Genomic DNA, 9,788 nt, shown 5'->3' with positions numbered 1-9,788 from the left:
GCGGCGACGGGGGGGTCACTCCGTCGCCTCAGCGCGGCGGGTGGGCGGAGGAGCCGCCGCTGCCGCCTCCGCGTCCCCTTTGAGGGGGGGGAAACGGGAGGGGGGGGGTCCCTGGGGCTCCTCCCCCCGCCCTCGGGGGAGCTCCCGCCGCTTCCTTCCTCTTCCTCTTCCTCCTTCCGACGCCCCCCCGCGGCGCTTCCGCCTTTGGCGGAAAAGGAACGAGGAGGAGAAGGGGGGGGGGGGGGGTCGAAGCGCCATGGTGAGTGGGGCTGGGGGGGGGTTGGGGGGGGCTGGCGGGGGGTTTGGGGGGGTTGGGCCTGTGTGTGACCCTCCTGGGGGTGTTTAGGGGGGTTTGGGGGGGCCTGTGTGTGTGTTTGGGGGGGTAGGGCCTGTGTATGACCCCCCTGGGGGGGGTTTGGGGGGGTTTAGGGCCTGTGTGTGACCCCCCTGGGGGGTTTGGGGGGGGCAGGGCCTCTCTGTGACCCCCCTGGGGGGTTTGGGGGGGCCTGTGTGTGTGTTTGGGGGGGTAGGGCCTGTGTGTGACCCCCCTGGGGGTCTGGGGGGGGGCCTGTGTGTGTGTCCAGGGGGGGCAGGGCCTGCGTGTGACCCCTGGGGGGGCTGGGGGGGGGCTGTGTGTGTGTCCGGGGGGGGCAGGGCCTGTGTGTGACCCCCCTGGGGGGGTTTATGGGGGGGCAGGGCCTGTGTGTGACCCCCTGGGGGGGTTGGAGGGGCTGGGGGGGCCTGTGTGTGTGTTTGGGGGGGGTAGGGCCTGTGTGTGACCCCCCTGGGGGGGCTGGGGGGGCCTGTGTGTGTGTTTGGGGGGGTTGGGCCTGTGTGTGACCCCCCTGGGGGGGTTTAGGGGGGTTTAGGGCCTGTGTGTGACCCACTGGGGGGGGTTTGGGGGGGTTTAGGGCCTGTGTGTGACCCCCCTGGGAGGGTTTGGGGGGGCTGGGGGGCCTGTGTGTGTGTTTGGGGGGGTTGGGCCTGTGTGTGACCCCCCTGAGGGTGTTTGAGGGGGGCAGGGCCTGTGTGTGACCCCCCTGGGGGGGCTGGGGGGACCTGTGTGTGTGTTTGGGGGGGGCAGGGCCTGTGTGTGACCCCTGGGGGGGCTGGGGGGGTTTGGGGGGCCTGTGTGTGTGTTTGGGGGGGTAGGGCCTGTGTGTGACCCCCTGGGGGGTTTAGGGGGGGCTGGGGGGCCTGTGTGTGTTTGGGGGGTTGGCCTGTGTGTGACCCTCCTGGGGGGGTTTAGGGGGGGCAGGGCCTGTGTGTGACCCCCCTGGGGGGGTTTGGGGGGGGCAGGGCCTGTGTGTGACCCTTCTGGGGGGTTTGGGGGTTTAGGGCCTGTGTGTGACCCCCCCTGGGGGGGGTTTGGGGGGGCAGGGCCTCTCTGTGACCCTCCTGGGGGGGTAGGGCCTGTGTGTGACCCCCTGGGGGTTTAGGGGGGCTGGGGGGGCCTGTGTGTGTGTTTGGGGGGGTAGGGCCTGTGTGTGACCCCCCCTGGGGGGGTTTGAGGGGGTTTAGGGCCTGTGTGTGACCCCCTGGGGGGGGTTTGGGGGGGTTTAGGGCCTGTGTGTGACCCCCCTGGGGGGGTTTGGGGGGTTTAGGGCCTGTGTGTGACCCCCCTGGGGGGTTTGAGGGGGTTTAGGGCCTGTGTGTGACCCCTGGGGGGGGTTTGGGGGGGTTTAGGGCCTGTGTGTGACCCCCCTGGGGGGGTTTGGGGGGGTTTAGGGCCTGTGTGTGACCCCCCTGGGGGGGTTTGGGGGGGTTTAGGGCCTGTGTGTGACCCCCCTGGGGGGGTTTGGGGGGGTTTAGGGCCTGTGTGTGACCCCCCTGGGGGGGTTTAGGGGGGGCAGGGCCTGTGTGTGACCCCCCTGGGGGGGTTTGGGGGGGGCAGGGCCTGTGTGTGACCCCCCTGGGGGGGTTTAGGGGGGGGGCAGGCCTGTGTGTGACCCCCTGGGGGGGCTGGGGGGGGCAGGACCCATGTAACCCCCCCCCAGGGGGGCAGGAAGAGCCCCTGTGACCCCTGGAGTGGGGGGGAAGGGCCCTGGGAACCCCCTGGGGGGGTCTTTCGGGGGGAGGGGTGGCCATGTGACCCCTGGGGGGTGGTTTAAGGGGGGGCAGGGGGGGTTGGAGACCCCCCCCCGTGTCCCCCCCCCCCTCCCCAGCCTCAGTTTCCCCTGTTCATCCCCCACAGGAGCCCCGAGGTGGCGCCGTGAGGAGTTGGGGGGGGGGGGGCGTGTGTTGGGCCCCTTTTGGGGGGGGGTAAAGGGGGTTGTGTGGCCCCTTTTTTGGGGGGCAAGGAGGGGGGTGTGACCCTTTTTTTGGGGGGGAAGGGGGGGGTTGTATGTCCCATTCTGGGGCGGGGGCAGGGGGAGCATGTGTGTGGCCCCTTTTTGGGGGGTTAAGTGAGGGGGTGTGTTCTCTTTTGGGGGGGGCAAGGGGGGGTTGTGTGGCCCCATTTTTGGGGTGCAAAGGGGGGGTTATACTGGGTTTGGGGGGGTGGGAATGGGCTCAGCTCCCCCTGCCCCCCAAAACCCCCCATAACCCCTGGGACAGGGGGTGTAGCTTTGGGGGGGGTCTGGGGGTCTCACCCCAGCCCCCCCCTTGCTGTACCCCCATATCCTGTGGGACAGGGGCTGTGGGGCTGGGGGGGGCTCACCCCTGCCCCCCCAAAACCCCCCATAACCCCTGGGACAGGGGCTGTAGCTCTGGGGAGGGGTCTCACCCCTGGGACAGGGGCTGTAGCTTTGGGGGGGGTCTCACCCCTGGGACAGGGGCTGTGGAGCTGGGGGGGGGTCTCAGCCCTGGGACAGGGGCTGTAGCTTTGGGGGGGGGTCTCACCCCTGGGACAGGGGCTGTAGCTCTGGGGGGGGGGTCTTACCCCCTGGGACAGGGGCTGTAGCTTTGGGGGGGGGGTCTCACCGGTGGGACAGGGTGTCTGGGGCTGTGGGGGGGTGGTCTCAGCCCTGTCGCCCCCCCCTTGCTGTGCCCCCATAAGCCCTGGGACAGGGGCTGTAGCTCTGGGGGGGTCTGGGGGTCTCCCCCCTGCCCCCATAACCCTTGGGACAGGGGCTGTAGCTCTGGGGGGGGGTCTCAGCCCTGGGACAGGGGCTGTAGCTTTGGGGGGGGGTCTCACCCCTGGGACAGGGGCTGTAGCTCTGGGGGGGGGGTCTCACCCCTGGGTCAGGGGCTCTGGGGGGGGGTCTTACCCCTGGGGTGGTCTCAGCCCTGTCCCCCCCCCTTGCTGTGCCCCCATAACCCCTGGGACAGGGGCTGTAGCTCTGGGGGGGTCTCACCCCTGGGACAGGGGCTGTAGCTTTGGGGGGGGGTCTCACTGCTGGGACAGGGTGTCTGGGGCTGTGGGGGGGGGGTCTCAGCCCTGTGCCCCCCCAGACCTCCAACGTGGAGAACCTGCCCCCCCACGTGCTGCGCCTGGTGTACCGGGAGGTGTCTCTGCTCAGCGCCGACCCCCCCGACGGCATCAAACTCTTCCCCAACGAGGAGGACGTCACCGACGTGCAGGTCACCATCGAGGGGCCCGGTACGGCACCCCAAAAAGGGGACACCCCAAAAAGGGACAGCCCCCCAAAGGGATCTACCCCAGAGGGAAACCCCTAAGGGAGGCCCCGAAGGGAAATCCCAAAGGGAAACAGCCCAAAGGGATCCACCCCAAAGGGATCCACCCCAGAGGGAACCCCCAAAGGGAGCCCCCGAAGGGAAATCCCAAAGGGAACCCCCCAAAGGGATCCACCCCAAAGGGATCCAGCCTAGAGGGAAACTCCTAAGGGAACCCCCGAAGGGAAATCCCATAGGGAACCCCCCAAAGGGAAACACCCCAAAGGGATCCACCCCAAAGGGATCCACCCCAGAGGGAGCCCCCTAAGGAGCATCCCAAAGGGAACCCCCTAAGGAGCATCCCAAAGGGAACCCCCTAAAAAGAGACCCTTAAAGGGAACCCCCCCCAAAGGGATCCACCCCAAAGGGAACCCCTAGGGAGAGCCTGCTAAGGAGCATCCCAAAGGGAACCCCCCAAAGGGATCCACCCCAAAGGGAACCCTCAGAGGGAACCCCCAAAGGGAACCCCTAAAGGGAACCCCCTAAGGAGCATCCCAAAGAGAACCCCCCAAAGGGATCCACCCCAAAGGGATCTACCCCAGAGGGAAACCCCTAAGGGAGCCCCCGAAGGGAAATCCCAAAGGGATCCACCCCAAAGGGATCCACCCCAAAGGGATCCAGCCCAGAGGGAACCCCCAAAGGGAGCCCCCGAAGGGAAATCCCAAAGGCAACCCCACCCCAAAGGGATCCACCCCAGAGGGAAACCCCTAAGGGAGGCCCCAAAGGGAAATCCCAAAGGGAACCCCCCCAAAGGGATCCACCCCAAAGGGAACCCCCAAAGGGAGCCCCCGAAGGGAAATCCCAAAGGGAACCCCCCAAAGAGATCCACCCCAAAGGAATCCACCCCAGAGGGAACCCCCTAAAGAGCATTCCAAAGGGAACCCCCCAAAGGGAAACCCTAAAGAGAGACCCTTAAAGGGAACCCCCCCAAAGGGAACCCCTAGGGAGAGCCCCCTAAGGAGCATCCCAAAGGGATCCACCCCAAAGGGAACCCCCTAAGGAGCATCCCAAAGGGCACCCCTCAATGGGAACCCGCAAAGGGAACCCCCTGAGGAGCATCCCAAAGGGATCCACCCCAAAGGGAACCCCTAGGGAGAGCCCGCTAAGGAGCATCCCAAAGGGAACCCCCCAAAGGGATCCACCCTAAAGGGAAACCCTAAAGAGAGACCCTTCAAGGGAACCCCCAAAGGGAACCCCTCAAAGGGATCCTCCCCAAAGGGAATCCCCTAAGGAGCATCCCAAAGGGAACCCCACCCCAAAGGGATCCACCCCAAAGGGAACCCCCAAAGGGAGCTCCCTAAGGAGCATCCCAAAGGGAACCCCACCCCAAAGGGATCCACCCCAGAGGGAACCCCCAAAGGGAGCCCACTAAGGAGCATCCCAAAGGGAACCCCACCCCAAAGGGATCCACCCCAAAGGGGTCCACCCCAAAGGGAGCCCCTAGAGAGAGCCCCCTAAGGAGCATCCCAAAGGGATCCACCCCAGAGGGAGCCCCCTAAGGAGCATCCCAAAGGGAACCCCCAAAGGGAACCCCCTAAGGAGCATCCCAAAGGGATCCACCCCAGAGGGAACCCCCAAAGGGAAACCCCAGAGGGAACCCCCTAAGGAGCATCCCAAAGGGAACCCCACAAAGGGATGCACCCCAAAGGGAACCCACCAAAGGGAACCCCCTAAGTAGCATCCCAAAGGGAACCCCTTAAAGGGGCACCCCCAAAGGGAACCCCTAAAGGGAACCCCTAAGGAGCATCCCAAAGGGAACCCCACCCCAAAGAGATCCACCCTAAAGGGAACCCCCAAAGGGAACCCCTCAAAGGGATCCACCCCAAAGGGATCCCCCCCAAAGGGAACCCCCAAAGGGATCCACCCCAAAGGGAACCCCTAGGGAGAGCCCACTAAGGAGCATCCCAAAGGGAAACACCCCAAAGGGATCCACCCCAAAGGGATCCACCCCAGAGGGAACCCCCAAAGGGAAATCCCAAAGGGAACCCCACCCCAAAGGGATCCACCCCAGAGGGAACCCCCAAAGGGAGCCCCCGAAGGGAAATCCCAAAGGGAAACACCCCAAAGGGATCCACCCCAAAGGGAACCCCCTAAAGAGCATCCCAAAGGGAAACCCTAAAGAGAGACCTTTAAAGGGAACCCCCCAAAGGGATCCACCCCAGAGGGAGCCCCCAAAGGGATCCACCCTAAAGGGATCCACCCCAGAGGGAACCCCCAAAGGGATCCACCCCAAAGGGAGCCCCTAGAGAGAGCCCCCTAAGGAGCATCCCAAAGGGAACCCCCAAAGGGAACCCCCTAAGGAGCATCCCAAAGGGAACCCCACCCCAAAGGGATCCACCCCAGAGGGAAACCCCTAAGGGAGCCCCCGAAGGGAAATCCCAAAGGGATCCACCCCAAAGGGAACCCCCTAAAGAGCATCCCAAAGGGAAACCCTAAAGAGAGACCTTTAAAGGGAACCCCCCCCAAAGGGATCCACCCCAAAGGGAAACCCTAGGGAGAGCCCCCCAAAGGGAACCCCTAAAGGGAAATCCCAAAGGGATCCACCACAAAGGGAACCCCTAAAGAGAGACCCGCAAAGGGAACCCCCTAAGGGAACCCCTAAAGGGAACCCCCTAAGGAGCATCCCAAAGGGCACCCCACCCCAAAGGGATCCACCCCAAAGGGAAGCCCTAGGGAGAGCCCCCTAAGGAGCATCCCAAAGGAAACCCCCCAAAGAGATCCACCCTAAAGGGAACCCCCAAAGGGAACCCCCCAAAGGGAACCCCCCAAAGGAAACCCCCCAAAGGGAACCCCCAAGGGGAACCCCTAAAGGGAACCCCCTAAGGAGCATCCCAAAGGGAACCCCTAAAGGGAACCCCTCAAGGGAACCCCTCAAAGGGAACCCCACCCCAAGGGGATCTACCCCAAAGGGAACCCCCAAAGGGAAGTGCCCCCCACCCCCGGGCTTTGGGGGGGGTCTGAGAGGGTCTGGGGGGGCTCAGGGAAGTGCCCCCCAACCCCAGGCTATGGGGGGGTTTTGAGAGGGTCTGGGGGGGGGTCAAGGAAGTGCCCCCCAACCCTGGGCTTTGGGAGGGGGGTTGTGCATGTTTTGGGGGGTCTGGGGGGGGGGGTCATGGAAGTGCCCCCCAACCCCGGGCTTTGGGGGGGGTCTGAGAGGGTCTGGGGGGGGGTCAGGGAAGTACCCCCCAACCCCGGGCTTTGGGGGGGGTCTGGGGGGGATCAGGGAAGTGCCCCCCCAACCCCAGTCTTTGAGGGAGGGGGGTGGTCTACATTTTGGGGGGGGTTAGATGGGGGTATCAGGGACACCCCCCCCATCCCCTGCTGAGGATGTGGGGGTGCTGACCCCCTCCCTGACCCCCCCTCTCCCCCATGTCCCCCCCCCCAGAGGGCACCCCCTACGCGGGGGGGCTGTTCCGCACCAAACTGGTGCTGGGAAAGGACTTTCCAGCCGCCCCCCCCAAGGGCTTTTTCCTCACCAAGATCTTCCACCCCAACGTGGGGCCGGGGGGCGAGATCTGCGTCAACGTCCTGAGGAGGGACTGGAGGGCTGAGCTGGGGCTCAGACACGTCCTGCTGGTAATGGGGGGGGTCCCAGGGGGGATTTGGGGGGGCTGGGGGGGTCCCAGAGGGGTCTGGGGGGGTTTGGAGGGGGTAACAGGGGGGTATCGGCGGGTTCGGGGGGGGTATTGGGGCGAGATCTGCGTCAACATCCTGAGGAGGGACTGGAGGGCTGAGCTGGGGCTCAGACACGTCCTGCTGGTACTGGGGGGGGATTGGGGGGGTCTCAGGGGGGGTTTGGGGGGGTATCTGGGGGTTTGGGGGGGTTACAGGGGGGTATTGGGGGTTTGGGGGGGGTATTGGGGCGAGATCTGTGTCAACGTCCTGAGGAGGGACTGGAGGGCTGAGCTGGGGCTCAGACACGTCCTGCTGGTACGGGGGGGGTCCCAGGGGGGATTTGGGGGGGGCTGGGAGGGTCACAGAGGGGTCTGGGGGGGGTATCGGGGGGTTACAGGGGGGTTTGGGGGGGGTATTGGGGGGTTACAGGGGGGTTTGGGGGGGTTCCAGGGGGGTATTGGGGTGTTACAAGGGGGTATTGGGGGATTTGGGGGGGGGTTCCAGGAGGGTATCAGGGGGTTCCAGGGGGGTATTGGGGGGTTCCAGGGGGGTATCAGGGGGGTTGGGGGAGTTGGGGGGTTTTGGGGGGTTAGAAGGGTCGGGGGGGGGGTGCAAGGGGGGGTTTTGGGGGGATACGAAGGGCAAAGGGGGGGGCAGGGGGAAGAGTCAAGGGGGGGTGGGGGGGTTTGGGGTGCTGGGCAGTACCAAGCAGGGCTGGAGGGGGGATTGGGGGTGTTGGGCTGTACCAAGCAGGGCTGAGGGGGGGTTCAGGTGCTGGGCTGTACCAAGCAGGACTGGGGGGGGGGTTTGGGAGGTCAGGGGGTTTGGGTGCTGGGCAGTACCAAGCAGGGCTGAGGGGGGGGGTCAGGGGGGTTTGGGGGTGCTGGGCAGTACCAAGCAGGGCTGAGGGGGGGTTCAGGTGCTGGGCTGTACCAAGCAGGACTGGGGGGGGGGTTTGGGAGGTCAGGGGGTTTGGGTGCTGGGCAGTACCAAGCAGGGCTGAGGGGGGGGGTCAGGGGGGTTTGGGGGTGCTGGGCAGTACCAAGCAGGGCTGAGGGGGGGTTCAGGTGCTGGGCTGTACCAAGCAGGACTGGGGGGGGGTTTGGGAGGTCAGGGGGTTTGGGTGCTGGGCAGTACCAAGCAGGGCTGAGGGGGGGTTGGGGGGCTGGGCCGTACCAAGCAGGTCTAAGGGGGGGGTTCGGGTGCTGGGCAGTACCAAGCAGAGCTAAGGGGGGCGTCAGGGGGGGTTGGGGTGCTGGGCTGTACCAAGCAGGTCTAAGGGGGGGGGAGTGGGAGGTCAGGGGGTTTGGGGGGACTGGGCCATACCAAGCAGGTCTAAGGGGGGGGGGGGTTTGGGTGCTGGGCAGTACCAAGCAAGGCTAAAGGGGGGGGTCAGGGGGGTTTGGGGTGCTGGGCCGTACCAAGCAGGGCTGGAGGGGGGTTGGGGTGCTGGGCAGTACCAAGCAGGGCTGAGGGGGGGGTTGGGGTGCTGGGCAGTACCAAGCAGGACTGAGGGGGGGGTTGGGAGGTCAGGGGGTTGGGGGTGCTGGGCCGTACCAAGCAGGTCTAAGGGGGGGGGTTGGGGGTGCTGGGCTGTACCAAGCAGGGATTGGGGGGTCAGGGGGGTTTGGGGTGCTGGGCTGTACCAAGCAGGTCTAAGGGGGGGGTTTGGGTGCTGGGCTGTACCAAGCAGGGCTGAGGGGGGGGTTGGGGTGCTGGGCCATACCAAGCAGGTCTAAGGGGGGGGTTGGGGTGCTGGGCTGTACCAAGCAGGTCTAAGGGGGGGGGGTGGTCAGGGGGGTTTAGGGGGCTGAGCCATACCAAGCAGGTCTAAGGGGGGGTTTTGGGTGCTGGGCTGTACCAAGCAGGGCTGAGGGGTGGGGGGGTTGTGTTCACAGCAAGACCCCCTTGTTTTCTGGGGTGAGGTGGGGGGGGTCTGATGCCCCACGGGGGGTTCTCCCCTCCCCTTTAACCCCCCCTTTTCCCCCCCCTTCCCCAGACCATCAAGTGCCTCCTGATCCACCCCAACCCCGAGTCAGCGCTGAACGAGGAGGCGGCGCGGCTGCTGCTGGAGAACTACGAGGAGTACGCGGCCCGCGCCCGGCTGCTGACCGACATCCACGCCCGGGCCCCTTCCTCCTCCTCCTCCTCCTCCTCCTCTTCCTCCTCATCAACCCCTTCTTCATCCTCTTCCTCCTCCTCCTCATCCTCCTCGGGCCCCCCCGCTGCTGCCGACGGCCCCTCGGCCAAGAAACACGCTGGGGAGAGGGACAAGAAGCCCCCCAAGAAGAAGAGCGACAAGAAGAGGGCGCTCAGGAGGCTTTGAGAGGGGGGGAAATACCCCTTGGGGGGGCTAAAATACCCCTGGGAGGGGGGAAAAATACCCCTGGGGGGCAAAAAGTACTCCTGGGGGGGGTAAAAATACCCCTGGGGGGGCTAAAAATACCCCTGGGAGGGCAAGAAGTAACCACAGAGGGTGAGAAGTAACCAGGGAGGGGGGAATGACCCCTTGGGGGGGGGGAATATCCCGGGGGCGGCAAAAATACCCCTGGGGGGGT

The 9,788-nt window shown here is 65.8% G+C and overlaps 1 protein-coding gene across 1 annotated transcript; it reads left to right on the top strand.

The window, feature by feature from the left end:
* Positions 1–3,393: 3,393 nt before the first annotated feature.
* UBE2S (ubiquitin conjugating enzyme E2 S) lies at positions 3,394–9,563 on the top strand (the record flags this gene model as incomplete). Its single annotated transcript, XM_084281041.1, has 3 exons — positions 3,394–3,541; positions 7,001–7,191; positions 9,230–9,563. Coding segments are annotated over 3 exons (666 nt in total), but the record flags the coding sequence as incomplete, so codon positions are not given.
* Positions 9,564–9,788: the final 225 nt, after the last annotated feature.

This window comes from Gallinula chloropus (genome assembly GCF_964237585.1).
Source record: "Gallinula chloropus genome assembly, contig: HAP1_SCAFFOLD_692, whole genome shotgun sequence".
Classification (NCBI taxonomy): Eukaryota; Metazoa; Chordata; class Aves; order Gruiformes; family Rallidae; genus Gallinula; species Gallinula chloropus.
The sequence above is the reverse complement of the archived record's forward strand: the minus strand, read 5'-3'. Positions and strand labels throughout refer to the sequence as shown.